At 42.4% G+C, this 20613-nt stretch overlaps 1 protein-coding gene across 16 annotated transcripts in view; it reads right to left on the bottom strand.

Annotated features, from left to right (window-relative positions):
- The window catches only part of DLGAP1 (DLG associated protein 1), a gene marked incomplete at its 5' end in the record, with an annotated part of 321304 nt that overhangs the window by 87159 nt on the left and 213532 nt on the right, over positions 1–20613 (bottom strand). For 8 of the 16 annotated variants that reach the window (XM_082641701.1, XM_082641693.1, XM_082641703.1 and 5 more), the window contains one exon: positions 18944–18973. The exons of the other annotated variants lie outside the window; for them this stretch is intronic. In XM_082641701.1, the coding sequence (XP_082497827.1) occupies positions 18944–18973 (30 nt within the window). The remainder of the gene's footprint in view (positions 1–18943; positions 18974–20613) is intronic. 16 annotated transcript variants of the gene reach the window in all.

Genomic DNA, 20613 nt, shown 5'->3' with positions numbered 1-20613 from the left:
ATTTATGGAATCAGGCAATGATTTCAGTCCTAGGTCAGCCTCCTGTTAGCTGGGTGATCTTGGGAGCTTAATTTCTCCGAGTCTTGGTGTCCTTGTCTGTAACGTGGGCATGCAGAAAGTACTTCTCTGATAGGGTTATTGAGAGGTTAAATGAGATAATACAGGTAAAGGTCCCAGTGCAGGACTTGGAACAAAGTAAATGCTTAATACTACTGTGGTGAATTGTAATTAATTGTAATGTTATTAATTGCAATTAATAGCTATTATTTACACCAGCCCTGATATTAATCTCGTATTTCCAGGCTTCATGTATATAATGGATCCAATACCCAAGTTCACTTATGTAAGGGATTCAGTCCCTTTTAAGTTCTGCTGACATCTCCTTGAGCTTCTTCAAGCTCTGTGAAAAGGAAAAGTCTTCCTCCTTATAAAATGAGGGCGTTTCTCCTAGCTTCCCAGCTGATGGAGCTTTTCTACACAGCCCCTGGGCCTCCAGTGGGGGGGGATGCTGGCTGGACGTCAGTGGGGATATTCCCACCTTCCTGCACTGCCTGCTTTCCTCCGTCTGGTCCAGTCCCATCTGGTAGTTTTCCTTCCTACCCCTCAGGCCCAGCCCCATCTCCCCCAGACAGCTGCCACCACATCCCTCTGCTTCAGAAGCGGAAGCAAGGGGTGTTTTAGGACCTTTCCGGGTGAGTGACAGCATTTGAGATGCAACTGATAAAACGCCAGTGCTGAGAGGAGCCAGACTTTCCCCAGTCACCTCCGCCCACCTCTCTCGTGCCGCCTAAACTGAGCCTGTCGGAGCCTGTCGGATGTTTGTCTGTGCGATCCGGTCACGTCCACCTCTTCTGTGAGATGGTGGGCTTTGGTGACCTGGGTGTGAACTGTCCCTTTGGGACAGTGGGTCTGGGACACTCTGCACGCGCTGGGCCACATGGGGACTGGCCGCTATGACTGTGCCCCCGAGCTTGCGTCGGGCTCCGTGGGGGCCACTCAGGGTATCTGTCCCTGTTGGCGAATGAGGTCTTATTCCAGCTCACCGGGGGGGCTGCAGGGTTTTTCCTCGGCCACCCCGTGATGACCGAGGGACAACATTCCGGGAAACCAGAAGGGCTGGGCGGGCCTCTGGAATGTCAAAGGAAACAGCTTGGCGAGGCTGGCGGCTGGTTTCTGCCCTGTCACTTTCTCTGAGCAACAGGCACTTTGTAGCCGTTCACTTAGCACCTGAACCCCACAAACGTTAAGATGTACATTTCTTAGAAGGGAAGGGCCAATTTATTTTTCCTTCACAGAAACAGTTCATGATAAACCCGTCACGTTAAAGACTATTTACAAGAATAGAAAACTAACAGAGGAAGACTACCCCACCCCCTTTTAATTCAAATTTTATCTTATTCTGTTTAAAGGGAGGGATTTGTCATAATATTACTTTATGCACCTAAGGGAACCTGTTATGGGCTGAATGTCTGCACCCCCTTCCCTGGAGGCTTCATATGTTGAAGGCTCAACCCCGTTGTGTTGGTATTTGGAGATGGGGAGGTAATTAGGCTTAGATGAGGTCCAGAGGGTGGGACCCTGGTGATGGGATTAGTGCCCTTATAAGAAGAGAGGGTACCGGGGAGATGTCTCCCTCTCTCTGTCCCCTTCTCTCTCTTCACATGGAAAGGCCATGTGAGGACAGGGTGAGAAGGCAGTGTCTAGAATCCAGGAGGGGCGCTTTCTCCAGACATCTACCGTGCTGGCATTTTGATCTTGGACTTTCCATCCTCCGAAACCATGAGAAAACACATGTCTGTTGTTTAAGCTTTCCAGCCTATGATATTTTGTGAGAGCAGCCTGATAAGACTAAGATACGACCTCAAGAGCAAAATAATCTAAACTCCAAGAAATAGACCACAAAGACCCAGGTGGATTTCACTGAATGCCCCTCCCTCCTGTCCTAAAAGACAAAATACATAACGGTCCTATATAGATGGTCCCCCACAGATGCTCTGAGAAGCAAAGTCTACCCACCACTCAGAGAACCTGCAAAAGGGAAGAACCAAAGTGATGAGCCCTTGAATCTGCCCGGTGCCTGCCTCAGAGAGCCTATGAACCAAGCAGGACACTACGGGGCCTTCCCGGGACAGACCCCTCTCTACATTCTCAGCTGTAGCTCCCCTCTGAAGTACCTAGAGAATGGTATCTGATGCACATTTCCTGAGTTATTTTACAGATGCTAAAATGCCACCAAATGGAAGAAATTCACTACTTGATGACCATGAGCATGTAGCCCCCAGACCTACTGGTGCCTAAGGATTGACACTGTTAACCATCCTGTTACTATCAGCCAATCAGAATTGTACACAAGCTGGGATGCCCCTCCCTCACCTTGCCTTTAAAATGCTTTGCTGGGGAGTTCAGGCTTTTTGAGCACTAGCTGTCCCAAACTCCTTGTATGGCACCTTACGATAAATGCTGTACTTTCCTTCACCACCACTTGGTGTCAGTAGACTGGTTTTACTTCGGCCAAGTGGACCCAAGTTTGATTCGGTTACACCACTGCCTCTACTGCCTCGGGGCTCCTGGCAGCGACTTCTACCAGACTGCCTCTCCCTTCACGGAAATCTTTACAGTACATGCCTAATGACTTTGTGACAGTCAAATCTTACAGTGATTCAGAGGTTATGTAAAGACTTGGGCACATGCCACCTACTAGCTTTGGTGGCCAAGACCTACATGCAGTTGTGCTGGCATTTTTGATCATCACACCCTGTTTGAGGTTGCGTGTGTGTTTGGGGGGTGAGTGGGTCACAGTGGTGAGGAGAGACCATCTTCAGGTCAAGCATGTTGCCCTGGAGATGCTCGGCATCTGCACAGTTCCCCAAGGAAACGCCATTTAAACACGCCCCCAACAGAAAACAGTCATAGGCTGAATTAGCGATTCTTTTCAGGAGATTAGATTTGGGGCAATTTCAAGCATTCATAATAGAAAATAGTTTGCTTTAAGGCAGTTAAACTAAAAATTCTGAGGGACAGAAAGTCAGTTAGTGCTTGCCTAGGTTTAGGGTCAGAGGGTGGAGAGTGACTAATTGGGGTGATGGAAATGTTCCAAACTTAGATTGTGGGTGATGGTTGCACAACTCTGAATATCCTAAAAAAAAAAAACACCAAAAAAACCAACCTAATTATATACTTTAAATGGGTGGATTTCATTGTATGTGAATTCAATTTTGAAAGCTGTCAAACATTTAATTCTGAAACAATGTTATGGTCTCATAAAAATAGCCCTAATATTTTATTAGTGTTAGTAATTTTTTTTTGTAACCAAATTTTTCTGGTGTGTGATTACTAAATCTTTAGGTTACATATGCTCTTGAGAAGAACAGATTAAAGAAGTTATAAGGCATCAGAGCTCAGGGAAGACACTGACCAGATCCCAAGCATTGGTCAATCTTCCCCTATGCTCCTACCTCCAGTACAGACGCATGGGGTAGAAGGTGCCACTGGAGCACATGTGGTTCCTCATACCCTATCTCTACAGTCCTTCCTCTATATTCTATAGCCCTAAATGTCATCCTGTTGATTCTCCAACAGGAGGGCATATCAGAATCCTGGGAGGTCGGGGGAGGGATGTGGAGGGGGATTGTTTTTGTAATTTGAAGAAGCGTAGTTTGCCTTGTAATAGAATATTTTGTTAAATATTCTCTCTCTGTGTGTATAATATTCTTAAAGAATAATTATAAAATGAACATCCTGTAACCACCATCTTGGCCAAGATATAGAATGCTGTCAGCACCCCAGAAGCACCCAGTTCACACCCCCGTACGTCTTTTCCCCATTATAAAGCTCTGCCCATTGCAGAAGTAACACTTTTTTGAATCTCCTAGTCATTTACAAATAGTTTTTTTTCCCCACAGATCTTCTAAAGCTTATCTTTTATTTCTTTACACATGGCATGTATATCTGTATTGTAACAATTCTAATAATCTAACATCTTAGTCCTCAGAGGGTCTGTTCTCTTCTTGCTCATGATGCCCTGTTTCCTTGGTTATTTTTAAAGTCAATTTAAAAAAATAATAAATTTATTTATTTGTTTGTTTTTATTTTTGGCTGTGTTGGGTCTTCGTTGCTGCATGTAGGCTTTCTCTAGTTGTGGCGAGAGGGGGCTACTCTTCATTGCGGTGCGTGGGCTTCTCATTGCGGTGGCTTCTCTTGTTGTGGAGCATGGGCTCTAGGCACGCAGGCTTCAGCAGTTGTGGCTCGTGGGCTCAGTAGTTATGGCTTGTGGGCTCTAGAGTGCAGGCTCAGTAGTTGTGGCGCACGGGCTTAGTTGCTCTGCGGCATGTGGGATCTTCCCAGACCAGGGATCGAACCTGTGTCACTTGCATTGGCAGGCGGATTCTTAAACACTGCACCACCAGGGAAGCCCCGTTTGGTTATTTTTGACAGTGAACAGATCACTTTCCTTGGAGAATTATTTTGGAAAGCTATTTGTGGCCTAGGAAAATATTCCTTTTTCTGTAGAGGATTATCATTTGAACTATTCATGGATTGAGGGCGTTTGAACCACTCAGTTGATGTGAATTTGGGCCAAGGGCATGAAAGAAGTATATATATGGTTACAACTTCTCATGAATGGATAATCCCTTGCCTTCGTACCACCACAGGAGTTTTTTGTGCATGTGTATTTTGTTTCGTTTGGAGCTGAGGTTGGGAAGTCTCTCATGTGGAGATGGTTACATTCTGATTCATCCTTACCTATAGAGTATAAGCTTTTGGGGTGCATGTTGTATGGGATAGGGTTTTCCTGTTAGATTTCTCCTTGGGCAGGCTCTGGACTTTGTCTGTCTGTTTCTTCCTACTGTAGGGGACCATCAAAACCTGAATTTATGATCAACCTGATTCAGCAAATGCCCTCAGGGCAGGAGCACCTTTACTGTTTTGGTTACCTCTTCCACTTTCTGCTTTCCAATAATTCCCTACTAACTCATTAGATCTTTGATGTTTTTAAGAATATATATGTATGCTTATATATATATGTGTGTGTGTGTGCATACGTGTGTATATATCCTGTCATATTACTAGAAGCGAAACCCTATCAGAACATAATTTTAAATTTGGAAAATGAAATATCTATTGGTTTGTATATTACAGTGACAGAAAGTAAAACCTAACCATATCTTTTTGGCCGGAGGGTGCTACTGTGAAGGACTCTCAGCGTGATTGGGGTGGTGGAGCAGGGGGAAGACAGGGGTGAGGCAGGGAAGGGGGGTGCTTTGCATATTTCCCTTAGGAGAATCTATCAGCCTTTCAGAGTGGAAGGAGGTTGTTTACGCCAGGGGTGACTGTATATATATACCTATAGGATATCAAAAGGGTCTATGGATTTTTTTTAAAGTTTAGAAACACAATCCATAACTGTATTCAACCCTGTTTTCTAAAACTTCATTGAAATTGCCATTCTACAAATTTTGCAATGAAGAGGTTCTTTTACGTCTTGGGTCATTGACTCCTTAGATTATCTGTTGAAAGCTATAGACACTCTTCTCCTGAAATAATTCACATATGCTCACATGTAAAAAGTGTGATTTTAATTTCAGATGGTTGTAGGGACTCTCTAAAGTTCATTCATTGATCCAGATTAAGAACTTCATCTTTCAGTTGGCTGGCTATTTGTTAACAACTTTCTTATGTTCAATCCAACTCTTTTTTGCTTAATGGAACCCCCTTACATTTGATTCTGACGTTCAAAAATAAAGAAATTAGCAATATCCAATTTGTAACCCCACATTCCCCTTCCTCATAGATTATGTTTACATAGTCATCAATTCCATGAATCCAATCTCCTCCATCTCATGGATTGCCTTGGTCTTGATAGGCCTTCCCTAATAATTACAGGATTCTCTGTCTCCAGTCAAAACCTACACTGTCCTCTGAGTTTATCTTTTTTTTTTTTTTGCGGTATGCGGGCCTCTCTCTGTTGTGGTCTCTCCCATTGCAGAGCACAGGCTCCGGGTGTGCAGGCCAAGCGGCCATGGCTCACGGGCCCAGCTGCTCCGTGGAATAATTTTGTTAATGGAATAATTTTATACTTTATAAAGATCACAATGACTCGTCTGTTAATCTTACATTTTTAAGAGTAGGAACATGTAAAGAATAACATTGGGCTTCCCTGGTGGCGCAGTGGTTGAGAGTTCGCCTGCCGATGCAGGGGACACGGGTTCATGCCCCGGCCCGGGAAGATCCCACATGCCGCGGAGCGGCTGGGCCCGTGAGCCATGGCCGCTGAGCCTGCACGTCCGGAGCCTGTACTCCACAACGGGAGAGGCCACAACAGTGAGAGGCCCGCATACTGCAAAAAAAAAAAAATAAATAAATAAAAAAAATAAAAGGAATAATATTAAGCTCCAGAGGTGTTGTATATTTGCTGTTTTTAACAGAAACATTTGATTCCATCAGTCCTTGATACCATCAGTCTCTGAGTCCTATTTTGTCTGGAGAACAGCTCTAAGTGAGCCTGTTTGTAGCATAAAGTTCACCAAGGTCCTAAAGTAGTCACATCCATTTATGGTATCAAAGTGGATATTAGATGGGCCTCGATGGTTGTATAAGTCTCCTTTCGTTTAATCTATTTTATCTGACCATTTTCCATGATAAGGCTACAAGAACTCAAAAAAACTAACCTTCGGTTTCCTGATAGATCTTTCTACACCCATTGGTTTCGAATAGAAAAGTCCCCCCATGGCCTGAGTGCTCTCAGCTGCGGCCAGAGGATCCTGTACAAAAGCAAGGAAGAGCATGAATGTGCTGCTTTGTGAAGACAGCACAAGGTCATGGGCTGTCACAGGACTAGAATTTTGTATAGAATTTTGTAAAGCGGCCCCTTTGCTTAAAATCTGCCCACAGATGTGATGCCTGTAGAGCCAGCTTGGCATATAGTATCTACCATAGAGACCAGGCAAGAAGCCTCTTCAATCTCAGATGCACATAATGGTAAAACATCAGTTTGATGAATATAAGAAATACAATATATCATTTGACAGACTCCCACTATTTCTATTCATAGACTTGCTTTTTAAAAAATTTTTATTTATTTTATTTATTTTTGGCTGTATCAGGTCTTAGTTGTGGTACGCGGGATCTTTGTTGTGGTATGTGGGATCTTTTGCTGTGGCGCTCGGACTTCTCTCTAGTTGTGGCGTGCGCATTTTTCCTCTCTCTAGTTGTGGTGCGTGGGTTCCAGAGTGCGTGGGCTCTGTAGTGGGCGGTACGTGGGCTCTTGTTGAGGTACGCGAGCTCAGTAGTTGTGGCTCGTGGGCTTAGTTGCCCCGCGGCATGTGGGATCTTAGTTTCCCAACCAGGGATCGAACCTGTGTCCCCTGCATTGTAAGGCAGATTCTTTACCACTGGATCACCAGGGAAGTCCCCTAGACTTGTCTTTTAAATTGATTAGACTAATGAGGTAGGTTCACGATGATTTTTTTTTTTTTTTTTTGTATCTCTCACAGCTCTTATGATAGTGTCTTTCAGGCAATGGGTGCTTAATAAGTATTTGCTGGGGGAAATAAAATGGTATAGAGCAAGAGAAACAGGGTAACTTGGCATGAAGTCCTGCTGAAGGCCTGCTCTGGGCTAAGAGCCAGCCCGCCTTGTTTGCAAAGCCACAGGCTCTTACTCCAAACCTCACACTGAAATCCTTGATTTCTGGGCCAAGCAATGCAGTATGGCCCACTTCCAGGATCAAAACCAGAATTCTTTGTAATGTGTGGTAATAGAATGTGATCTTCAAAAGCACTTCAAAGCATCCAGGAAAGTCAGGACGTGCCATGGCAGGAAACAGAGCAGTGAGCCCTTGGACCTGGGGCTGAAATGAATCCTTGCTTGAACAAGTAATGGAAACTGACAAAGTTCCCACACAGAGAACCCAGCACATGGAGAGGTGGTTAGTCAGCCCCCAGTCGTGGTCCCTCCACTACATTCTCCACTGAGGACACAGCAGTGATGGAAACTGAACGTATGTCCACACCTGTGTTCTTCCTATACCGCGAGGGTAAATTAAAGACTTTCCTAGCTGGAGAATTGTTCTCACCTCCTTTACTCCTAGTAGGACTACTGTTATTTTTACTACAGCCGTCATCGTTTATCAAGTGCATACGATGTGACATACATGGTTCCACGAACTTATCATGGATTATACAACTTAATCATTAACTATTATTGTCATTCCAATTTTTAGTGAGGCAAGAGAGGTCCAGAGAAGTTAGTTAACTTGCCCACAGTCACACAGCTAATAAGCAGGAAAGCCAGGATTCAAACCTAGGCAGTCAGACTCTAGAACTGAACTCTGAACAACTATGCTATAGGGAAACATATCCTTCATGAAGGCAGCAAACAAGATTGCACGGATGTTCCGAAAAAGTAAGACAATGTATTTATAGATAATACTACTCTGAGTATATATACATATACATATACATATTTTTACTAATTATAAATAACAAATGTATTAATAAATAATGATTAATGTATATTACCAAGTATTCTAGGGGCAGTTATTCCATAAAAATAAGACAATACATATATATATATGTATATACACATACACTGTCCTCTGTGGTATCAACAGTAGACTGATTTTCTATACATAGCAATATATTCATGATAACAAATATATTTCACTCTAGATTCAGAAGTACTTTCAGTCCCTCACCCCACTTAACCCCACAGCAATCCCATAAGGGCACAGAACAGGTATTACAATGATTATGTCCTGTGAGGCACCAGGCCTCAGCTTATGAGCCTTTCAAGAGAATATAAAATATTTGAGTCTTGAAAAAAGTTATTGGCACTAAACCACGGATTAAAAAATTGCAAAATCAAAACTAATAAAAATTTAATTGAATGTTATAAACTAACATTATGTTAGCATCACTAATTGTTAAACTTACCATTCACAAAATTCCATTACATTTGAAAATACTTTCATACATACTAAATGTGTATGATTACCAAGGAATCATAGCTAATCATAAATGGAATGAGTTTTACATACTTAATTGTAGATTAAAAAATGATAAAAATTCTTTAAAAGATTTTTAAAGAAGACAAATTTATCTAAAGGGGATGTTGGGAGATCCCTGGTGGCCTAGTGGTTAGGATTCTAGGCTTTCACTGCCGTGGCCTGTGTTCAGTCCACACCGGGAACTGAGATCTCGCAAGCTGTGCAGCTTGCCCCAAAAAAACAACCAAACAAAAACAAAAACAAAAAACCCAACAACAAACCACAAAACAACAACCAAAAACAGGAGATGTGGATCATTGTGGTATATTTTAAATGATATAGGGTGAATTTTCTAAAGGAGCCTGTGAGGTTCCATGCAGGTTGAGGACAAGATTTGCCTAAGGCAAAAGCCAAGTGCACGGGTGAAACGCACAGCTTCACCTCCAGGGTACAGGGCTGCTTGCTCAGTGTTCTCTGAGAGCCGTTTCCACTAGCACCTAGACCCCCGTCCTCAGTGGGATCACGGAGACCAGAGCTCCTCACTGTAGCCACACATTCTGGAGGATGTTCACTTACATGTGTCCCATTCTAAGGATCCCAGCCTCTCCCTCCTGCCATCTGGCGAGATCGTGCTTGGGAGCGGCCGCATCTGATTCCTGGAGGTGTCGGCCAGGATCTGTCTGCCCTGGGGTTCAGTACACCTGCAGATACACCGCTTCCGCTTTGCCTTCTGTATGTCTTTTGCTGGGGCATCTTTCTGATCCCCAGGCAGAGTTCCTAGGCTGACTTCTATGTTCATGTAACTCCTTTAATCTCCTCCTACTACTCCATTTTTATTATATGAAATTGTAATGATCTGTTTCCATAGATGCCACATTTTCTAGATAGGAGAACTACGTCTGGTTCATCTGTCTTTCCTCATGGCCTCATATGAGACATGGCATAATGCAGATATTTAATAACTTTATTAATTTTGTCTTAATAGGTTAAGAACAATAAAGTAATAAAATATGTTTGGAAATAAAGTCTTTCTGTGCCAGCTGCCATAGGCCTCAAACAGGCTGAATTCTTTCCCTCAATGTGCATTATAAATATAATATTCTACAAGTGCTGGGCTATTGAAAGGGCTAGTATGTTCTAAATCATTCTAGGGTGATATTTTTTAAAGTGTTCTATTTTTAATTTGAGGAATATTTACTGGAGTAATGTTATTCCAAAGTAATATTAAAACAAAACAAAAATGCTCCAGGGCTTCCCTGGTGGCGCACTGGTTGAGAGTCCGCCTGCCGATGCAGGGGACACGGGTTCGTGCCCCAGTCCGGGAAGATCCCACATGCCGCTGGGAGCGGCTGGGCCCGTGAGCCATGGCCGCTGAGCCTGCGCGTCCGGAGCCTGTGCTCCGCAATGGGAGAGGCCACAACAGTGAGAGGCCCGCTTACCACTAAAAAAAAAAAAAAAAAAATGCTCCAAACTTAACCACATTAACAACCAGATGAAGAAAGGAAAGGAAGGAAAACAGTGGAGTAAAGGATATTTAGAGACATGCTGATCATTTTTCCTAAGTACCATGTGATTTCGATTGTATCTAACTTTGGTTAGATTTCCATTAGGTTACGTGCAATACAATTATATTCAATTTAGTAAAAAAACAAAATTCATAATTACTTAGGCACACGATCATTACTCTTAAAAACTTATGAAATAACATCAAGCAAAAGTAGACGCATTGATTTTGAGAATTCAGTTTTTGAGCCAATGCAATAAAAATAAAGACAGTAACAAAACAATACATATAAACATCTAAAATATATTGAATACCTATGTGCCAAACACTTTACTAGGTACTTCAACAGGATCTCATTTTATTTAGGCCTCTTAATTATCTGGATTACTCAGTACTTTTAAGCCCATTTTATAGATGAGGAAAGTGTGATTCAGAGAGAGTAACTTGCTTCAGATTACAGCACAGCCAAGGAGTTATGGGGACAAAGTTTGAACCTAGGAATGTCCTTTATACTGCTCTATACTGTCCTCCAGTAGAGTGTGTTCCAAGCTCAGTGTTGGGAGTTTACACTTGAGGAGGCCATCTATAAAATCAACCATGGTATACAGAAGGCTTAAAAGGAAATTAAACTTGCCTCTGTATCTCCTAACAGCCATGTGTTCAAGAAAAACTGTACTCAGGAGAGCTGTATCCGTTAGCTTTCTGTTTCCACCTAAGCATACATGTTGGTTGAAACCAGGAAACACCTGAAAATCCATACATATCTCCAAAACATTTCAGATCCATAAAGCTTTTGGGACTGGTATCTGATTTTGCATATCACTGATGTATTATTGTAAAAATGCTTTGGCTTTTCCTCAGTGAAACCAAACTAAAGTCATAATGTGTCTTCTTCCAACTTAAAGCATTAATGGCTTCAACAAAACAGTTGTATACACAGCTGTGGCAATATTTAGACAGGTAAGCATCTTAGTTGAATACCAAATGCACACAGGGTCAACATCAAGTTGATTTCACAGTTAATTTTAATGGATGTGATGTGTAATTTAAGAGGGTGTGATTTTCCAGCTTCATGCTCCAAACCAAAGCCTTAAGTGATTTCAGCAGTTGTCTAAATTATGGTGTGTTCCAAAATTAATAGTAGGGTCAGACCACAATTTTAGATTGAAAATGTAAAGGCCATTTTCTAAATTTGGAACCAAAATACTAGAAGTGGCTTTGAAATCACTATTGAATTGACTTCAAAGACTGCAAATTAGACCACTGTCCTTAAAAGCTGCCTTCTTAATGCAGCATAATAGAGTTGGTTATTTTTTTATGTAAGAGCTTTGTGTACACTGAAAACTTCCAGAAGATTGCTAAAAATAGTCAACACATAAGCACTGAAACTTACTCTCTTAAAAAACAAAAAGGAAAGCAAGGAAATAAATCAGTGACTTAAACTGGCAGATTTTCCTTTACAGCTTGCCTTTGATTTATAAATTTCTATTTCCTGCCCTAGGGAGGGTGGTGAAGTGTATGTTTTGGTGCTTTGGAAGCAAACTGTCTTCTGAGTTATGCTAATCTCTTGCTAGGTGCTCAAGGCTGCTTATTCAGCACAGACTTTATTAGTTTTTGGCTATAGATGTAAAGATTTATAGAAGGCTGCTCTTTGGATGGCTGTGGTTGTTGTCTCTTTAGTTTTCTTTATTCAAAAACTTCCATATTTTTGGTTAGTGTTGACAAATGGCACACTCAGGAACATTGTGACCTTATAAACTAGTTCATAGGAAAACATTATTAATATTGATAAAATCAGTGTTTACCTAACAGTTTGTTTGTCGGACCAGCTGAAACCTTTCCTCTCCTCCCCACCCCACCCAAGACTGGATGAGCAGGTAAGGGAATGATCCCATCTGATGGGAATACCTCCAAGTGGGGTTGCAATTGGACCCCAGCCCTGTTCACTTGGGCACGGAGCTCCCTTGAGGTGATCAAGGAGCTCTGTTCCCATCTGAGGAGCTGCTTCCCTCAAAACTCTCTCCAAGAAGAGAAGCAAAGGTTTATTCTGGTTGTTTTCTATGGCTTTGCCCAAAATGACACTTTCAGCAGCATGCCGCCATATAATTCAGTGGAAGTGATCACTTGTTGGCTAGATCTTTGGACCCTGGAGAGAGGGAAGGCTGCAGGGTGGCTTGGGAAGTCAGCAGAGAGAGGGAAAGGTAGAGAAGAGAACAAGAGCTTAGAAGCACCTACTGTATACCATAAACTAGGTTAAGTCCTTTACATACAGCAGCTTGTCTGGTCTTTTCAGCTGACCCAGGCAATAGAGATCTCCATCTTATTGGATAACTAGGCAAGTAGTTACTTGCCAAAACCATCCAGTTAGTGGTTGGCCTTCTGTTGCCTGAAGGGCCCTCTACTTTGTTTTCTGTGACACAGCAGAAACAGAAGTGCAGCTGGAATAGAGGAGGAGGGAGAGGGAAGGCGAGAAGGCGAAAAAAGAAAACAACACAAAACAAAAAGGTGACTGTGAGAAAGTTCTGAAATGCTGCCACTGGTTATTGGAGGTGAACTCTTCCCAAGGTGAGGGTCATCCCAACAAAGACTGCAGTTTAGGCAAAATTCAACTTCCATTTTATGGGTCACATGACTATATCTCTGCCATTTCAGGAGGGTCCTAGTTTTTGGAAGCTACTTGGTAAATTCTCAGCTCAGTGCTCATTCTTCCCAGAGACATTGTTATTTAATAGTACAATTTCACCAAAAGTATAACAATGCTCTGCAAAATACTTTTTTTTTTTTTTTTTTTTGCGGTATGTGGACCCCTCACTGCTGTGGCCTCTCCCGTTGCGGAGCACAGGCTCCGGGCACGCAAGCTCAGCGGCCATGGCTCACGGGCCCAGCCGCTCCATAGCATGTGGGATCTTCCCGGACTGGGGCGCGAACCCACGTCCCCTGCATCGGCAGGCGGACTCTCAACCACTGCACCACCAGGGAAGCGCTACAAAATACTTTTGAGGAGAGAACCCTGATTGCTCAGTACAGTTGATCCAGAGTCCAGGTTAGCCCTGTAGGCAGAGGGTCTGGGTGTCTTTGCAGAAACAACTTTCTTGAGTCTTGATTTCAGTTTCTACAATATTCTGTTTTTAGATCCCTGACACACTGCCCTCCTTCACTCTGGTTGAATGGGGAGGGATTCTTTCCTTGGAGGCAGCTCTTCCTTATCTCTGTAGCTCTCTGACTTGAAGGTCTGTAAAAATGTTTTGCTTTGATTTCCAGTAGTAAACATTGAATCTTTATCCTAAATTTATTACTAGAAAGAGGTCCAATCAGCTATCTATTTGTTAATGGATCTACCACAGTCTAACGTGATGTATCGAGTATATGGCTTTGCTCAAAAAAAGAAAGATACAATGACAAGAACAAAATTCATTTGGGAGGGAATGATATCAATACATTTGAAATATTTTTTAAATGTTAAATTCATTTGGTGTTACTATGGACTTAATATTTATGTCCCCCCAAAATTCATATGTTGAAATCTTAACCACCAAGGTATTAAGAGGTGGGGTCTTGGAGGTGAATAGGTCATGAGGGAGGAGCCCTTGTGAATGGGATTAGTGCCCTTATGAAAGGGACACAAGAGAGCTCCCTAGTCAGCTGTCTGCAACCCAGCAGGGGGCCCTCACCAGACAAGGAACCTGCCAGGGACTTGATCTTGGACTTTCAGGCTCCAGAACTGTGAGAGAGAAATTTCTGTTGTTTAAGCCACCCAATCTATGGTAATTTGTTATAGCAGTCCAAACAGACTGAGACTGGGGCATTTTTGGAAATACTGCATGTCATATTATGGAAAACAGAACTTCTTAAGCAAAAGTATCTCATTCTTCAACACACATGAAAGGTCCGATCAACGCTTCATAACTGAAAAGCAGCTCTATTTTTACAGATTTACAATACAGACATGAAGCTGTGGGTGCTGTGAATTTTGAAAATGGGAACAAAGATTGAGTCACGTTTTTCCTTATTTTTACCTATTCTTGAGGAGTCATTCCATTCACTGGGTCTGAGGCCTTGAGGCCACAGAGAACATCACCTTGGATGTGACAACAGTCCTAAGTGCCCTGCTCTGCGGGGTTTGTGGTACACGAGTCATTACCATGAAGAAAGACACTTTCGAAGTATCTAGTGGTGACCGTTTTGTAATGTATGTAGATATTGAATCATGATGTGCACCAGGAACTAACATTGTGTTGTAGGTCAATTATACTTCAAAAACAAACAAACTCAAAGAAAAAGAAATCCGATTAGTGGTTATCAGAGGTGGGGAGGTGGTGGTAGGGTAGGGGGTGGGGAGTGGGGATGGGGGGTTAGGAGGCGGGAATTGGATGAAGGTGATGAAAAGGTACAAACTTGCAGTTATAAGATAAATAAATACTAAGGACGTTAAGTACAACATGATAAATATAATGAACACTGCTGTATGTTATATATGAAAGTTATTAAGAGAGTAAATCCTAAAAGTTCTCATCACAAGGAAAATTTTTTTTATTTTCTAACTATATGAGGTGATGGATGTTCATTAACTTACTGTGATGATCATTTCATGATGTACGTAAATCAAATCCTTACGCTGTCCACCTTAAGCTTATACAGTGCCGTATGTCAATTATATCTCAATAACACTGGAAGAAAAAAATTATCTAAATAAAATGAAGTGACAAGAAGAAAAAAGGAAAACAAAAGCTCCACAAGCCCAGCAGAGCTTTTGTTTATGAAATCGAAGCTGTTCATTGAGACACGGGATTCACAATCAAAATGTTACCTCGGGTGTTAACTGAAAACCCAGCCTTCCCTCCAAAGGGGCCATCGACAGTGGGGGCTTGGGTCACCATCTCGCCTCTTAGATTTCTTCCTAGAGGCTCATCTTTTCCCATTTTGAAATACATGGAACTTTTCCAAAGAAGCCAAATTTCATTCCCTCATAGAGGCTTTCAGAAGAATTTGACATCATTTTGAAATTTTGGATTGTCACCTACCTACAAGGGATAAACACGTCACCTTTGAGGCAAGTCTCCTCACAGAGTGTACCTGGTTATCAGTTGCAAAGGCCTGTCCTCAGCCTCCAGGCTTGCAGCCTCCCAGCCCCAAGTGAGCTGGGAGTCGGATAAGGAGCTTCTGGCTGGGGCTGGACCCTCTCTCCCCTGCTCTCTCCCTGGAAAGATGCCTGCAGGATGTCAGGGCAATTCTAACTCAGGCGTGACTCAGTGCTTCCATGACCTCCCTTCTCATTTTGCTTGGACAGGCTAGTACATTGGTCCTACTTGTGGAAATATGTGCCTCTTCCTGCTCCAATTTCAAGAGGGAAAATCCCTTTTAAGAGGAATATTTAGAAGATTCTGTCATGGAATTCTTGCTATCGCCCCAACTATCTCTCCTTCTCCCCAGTTAGCTGTCTGGATGTTTCTCTCTTACCCCAATTTTCTTTTCTTTTCTTTTTTTTTTTGGCCACGTGTCTTGTGGGATCTTAGTTCCCTGACCAGGGATCAAACCCGGGCCCTTGGCAGTGAGCGCAGAGTCCTAACCACTGCACAGCCAAGGAATTCCCCCCAATTTTCTGAGTGTGGGGTTATCAATCTGAAATTAGAGTCCAGAACTCATCAGTGTTATCAGCAAAACTTTGCAATTATTTCTTTCAAACCTAAATTTTTTCCTGTTCAAATATTTTTTCTTCATCGCAAAAGAAAGTATTGATGTGTATTTCTCTTTCACCGTAACTTTAAGTCTTTAAAATGTGAAAGGCCCATTCACTTTTAACCTTACCATTCCCGTGTATAAATAGCTTTTTCCTTTCTGCTGATTTTAGAAGCTTACATAAAGCTGCAAAATGCTGAAGGGGGCACCCCTGCTTCAGAAAAAGAGAACAGACAGGACTGCATAACAAAAATACTCAGTAGGAAGTAGCACATGGAATCTTTGTTGACGGTCTCTTATGATTTGACAATTGTTTTTCCTTAAAAAGAAGAGAAAAAGAAAAGGATAACCTACCTAAAACCTTAGTGCTATTTTCAGAGTTCTAGGATAATCCAGAACAGAGTCATTTTTAAAGAAAAGGAAATAGGTTTCATTTCTGGCAGTGGATGCCCTCCACTGATCTGCATATTTCTTGACTTCATAAGCTGTAGAAGCCTCCTTGAGTCCATTCCGCAGATGGAAAATAGCCAGTAAAGAGCTAAGCATTCACAAGCACCACCATCTGAGGTTTGATTTTGAATCGAGACAACGGTGTCCCATGTACATCCCACAAAGCATGCTTGTCAAACTCTCCCCTTCCAGATGCACGGAGAGCGCATGCGTGGAACACCCCCTCCACTCAACAACGGCGCCCCGGGGGCCCCCTGGACACACAGGTTCTAACACAGCTACAACACAGCATGCTCCCAAGCCTTCAAGCTACTACAGCCTGCAGCCAAGAAGCTGCCAAAAGGATGCTCAAGCAGCAGTCGAAATAGTCCTGACCTCTGGTACCCAGGGCCATTCCCTGTGAGCCCCAGGAACTCAGAGTGATGAGGATGCTCCTGAAAAAGCCCCAGGCAGTCATTCTGCTCCCTGCCCTTCTTTTCCCTCACTCTTCTTTTTCTCTGAAGACCATAAACATATTCGGGGGGTTCAGATGAGACCAGGAGTAACCATAGTTACGAGCAAAATGATTATGGGGCCATTGTTCTAGCAGAACAATAGTTTTTAAATTATCCAATGTTCTCTTGGCTTTCTGGCTTTTTTAAAAATGTGTTTTTCCATCCTTTTGTTGTAAGTGGAATACTGTGCTTAGGCCAAGCAGGCAATATTAAAAACTCTGACTTCAAAGCCATTCCTCGATAACACATCCAAACAGCGCAGTGTGGGCCCACTGTTATCTGGAATTCTACAGATAATTAACTGAAACACGGCTTGACTTGCCACTGGGAGTTTCCACAGGCAAAGTCATTCTCATGGTCCTGCTTGCTTTCGTTGCTGTGTCTTCTGTTTTGTTAGCCAGGGTGAGGTTTGGATCATCTCTCAATAAAGTTCCGTGTTTCCGTGCAGAGGAACCTTGAATCCCTGCTTGGCCTTGCAGGGGCCTGACACGTGCACTGTGCCCTCCCTCGTTCCTTGAGGGACATCGTTTAACTCCTCTCTTGACCCTGAAATGCCACTGCCTGCACCATCTCCTGGTCCCTTCCTTACTTGAGAGAGCAGTGCACTTTCTGCCATGAATGTCAGAATTATTGCCTTTTTAATGTGTTTTGCAAAATACAGTGGTACTAAATCCACTAAAAAGACAGAGCCCCCACTTTGGATGTGCCAGCCCCGTGGGGACATTCCCGAGTCCCTCTCTCATCTCCCAACCTACCAACTCCAGCCCACCCAGTCCCTTTGCTTGAGTCTAGCAGGTGGTCTCACCACTCCAACCCCCGAGGCATTTTCCCGCTCCCCACCTCCATGCGTTGCCCATTCGTGAAGCCACATCTCTTCTGAAATTTGAAAACTCACCTTAAAGCCCACCACCTCTTCCAAGGAGCCTCCCCTGATTAAGTGGAGATGAAGAACCCTCCAATGCATGACTGACAAATCCCCAATAAATGAGAACACACACACACACACCCCACAACAAACAGACACTCACAAAGAGAGAAAATGACACATTCCCTACTTGTGAAATGTAGGCTCCTCTGAGGGAAAGATGGTCGATTTTATACCAATAATTAGTAAGTCATTTCAAACAATGAGGTGTTTTTAACATCATTTTGGGGGTTACTCAGTGAAACACAGCTGTGTCTTCTTTCCCCCACCGACCCTCCTTTTTCTTTAAACCCCTCTTCATTTTCTTCTCAGTTTCTCGAATGCACAATTCCAGGGGACTGCCCAGTGTGGGTGACATGGGTGACACTCAAGGAAGCTGGCTCTTGCAATACCTCCTGGGTGGTAACTCATGTTTGGAGACTGGCAAATGCCTTAACCACTTAATTTTCTCATCAGGAAGCTATAATGACTCCATGCCTGCAGACATCCTGGGCAAACATGTCTGCTACATTGGGATAAGGGACCAAAACCCTCTAGAAAAGGTCCTACTGAAAGAAGGGTGGCAAGGTTCCTGACAAGACTCAAGGTCCAGCCTCAGATAAGGATGCTGCAGAGGGAGGGACTCTCTAAGGAGCACTGGGCCCGAGACCATCCCATCAGGGACAGAACAAAACACATTCGCTCTCATCAATGCTGCCTCTGGGGTCAGTGTTAAGGCCACTCATGGGGGCGCTGAGAGACGCGTGGCATAAAGGGACCAGGACGAGGAGAAACACAGATGGAATGGCGGTAGCTGGCAATTAGAACATGGCTTCAGACACCACGGCCACAGAAGCGGTGTAGCTACAAAGCCACGCGGTGCAACCTCGAAGCAAAACGTTATTGATTTTGTGGTTGTAAAAACGTACCTTCAACTGCAGAACTCAGTTTTATGACACCTTGAATAAAAACAAAAAGTGGCAGTTATAGAATGGATCCAAATTACCTTTGCCAGGCTTCTCACAATACATACATGCTTCACATCTGGATTTTTTTTTTCCTGGCTTTTTGAGAATTCAAGTAAACAGATATCAACTTCAAAAACGAAGTAATTTTCAGTCATTGATTAGACCTCATGAGTGTCTTCATCTCCCCACTAGTGCCATTTGGGAGCGTTTTTCACTTAAATAAGGGATCTGACGTGTGTTTGGATGAAACAAAGGCCAAGTCTCAATAGTTTGAACGACTATGTCTGTAGATAAATCATGCTGGATGATGGATTGAAAAAACTTCACTCAAAAAGACACCAAGGTCTAATATTTCCTACTTAAATTGTGTTTAGAGATCATTTGATACGTGTTGGGACAGGGTTTCTGTTGAAATACATAATAGGTGGTTAAAAATCATAGTGTGATCTGGCAACTTCCTTTTCTGGGGTGATTGGACCTGAGGCCATTTCTGGTCTCCTGTGTTCAGTGTTCCCATCCCCTGCAGGTCAGCGGAGGGGCTGAGCTCATCAAATTTTTCATGAAGCAAATAGACACTACCCTTGACTGGATATTCATGTGCCTTTTTGGTGAATTGAAAGGTGAAAATACTAAACTAAATTAGACCTGGTCCAATAGTTTGATTTTGAAAGTTTTTTTTATAAGTCATAATTATAAATAAACAATATTTCCCAAACCCTATGTGATAGCCATGATACCTTAGGCTGAAAAAAAAAAAGTCTACAGTTTCATTGGGTTGAAATTCTGGTTCTCTTGCAAACAGGAGGAGTCTTAAAGGAAAAATGGAAACAAAACCCTTTTTCATACTGGCAAACCGAACTGCTATCAGCTTGAACACACACTGATTTTAACAGATTATGTTCGCAAAGAAACAAACTCGCTCTCCTTTATAACTTTCTGAAAAAAACTGCTTTTAAGTTACCAGTCGAATTTCATCTTTCCTGTGGAACCAGTAATGTCTGGTCAATGTTTAACAAGGGACTCTCCAGAGGAAAAAGTGTGCCTGTATTATGTGTATATATTATGAGTTTTACTGATATAAATGATATCCACAAACTATACATAATAATAAAATATACTGTCTTCTTTATTGCAAGTTCCATATAGCAAATAGATTCTCACAGAATACTTTTGTTGATTTGGGCCAAACTCTTGTATTCATAGCCAGCAAATCAATCATGATTTGACAAAATCATGCACTGAATTTCATCCCAGTTTGCTTTTTCCCAATAAATTCATTATCATTATATCTTTTATGTGATCTGCTGTTAAACTATTTTTCACTTTTTTATAAATTATTTTCATTAAATTAAAACTCTTTCAACATCAACACTATGTAAATGCTCCCACTAAGGCCTATGTCGAGGTACCAGCTTTGATGTCACCAAACGTGGCTTTGGGAAGAGATGGGTAGTAGCAAAACCATCATGTGGTATTTCACCACACATGGACAGGAGACATAAAAAACCCCAAGAGCATGGATAGTAAAAGGTAGTCAAACAATTAGAAGTAAAGAGTTTTAGGTATTTATTACCTTTGTTTTTTAACATAATTATAATTGGAAGTTTGTCTAATTTGATTTGTAATAATGG

The sequence above is a fragment of the Mesoplodon mirus genome (assembly GCF_964341445.2).
Source record: "Mesoplodon mirus genome assembly, chromosome: 13".
Classification (NCBI taxonomy): Eukaryota; Metazoa; Chordata; class Mammalia; order Artiodactyla; family Ziphiidae; genus Mesoplodon; species Mesoplodon mirus.
This window is presented reverse-complemented; position numbering and strand designations above follow the sequence as displayed.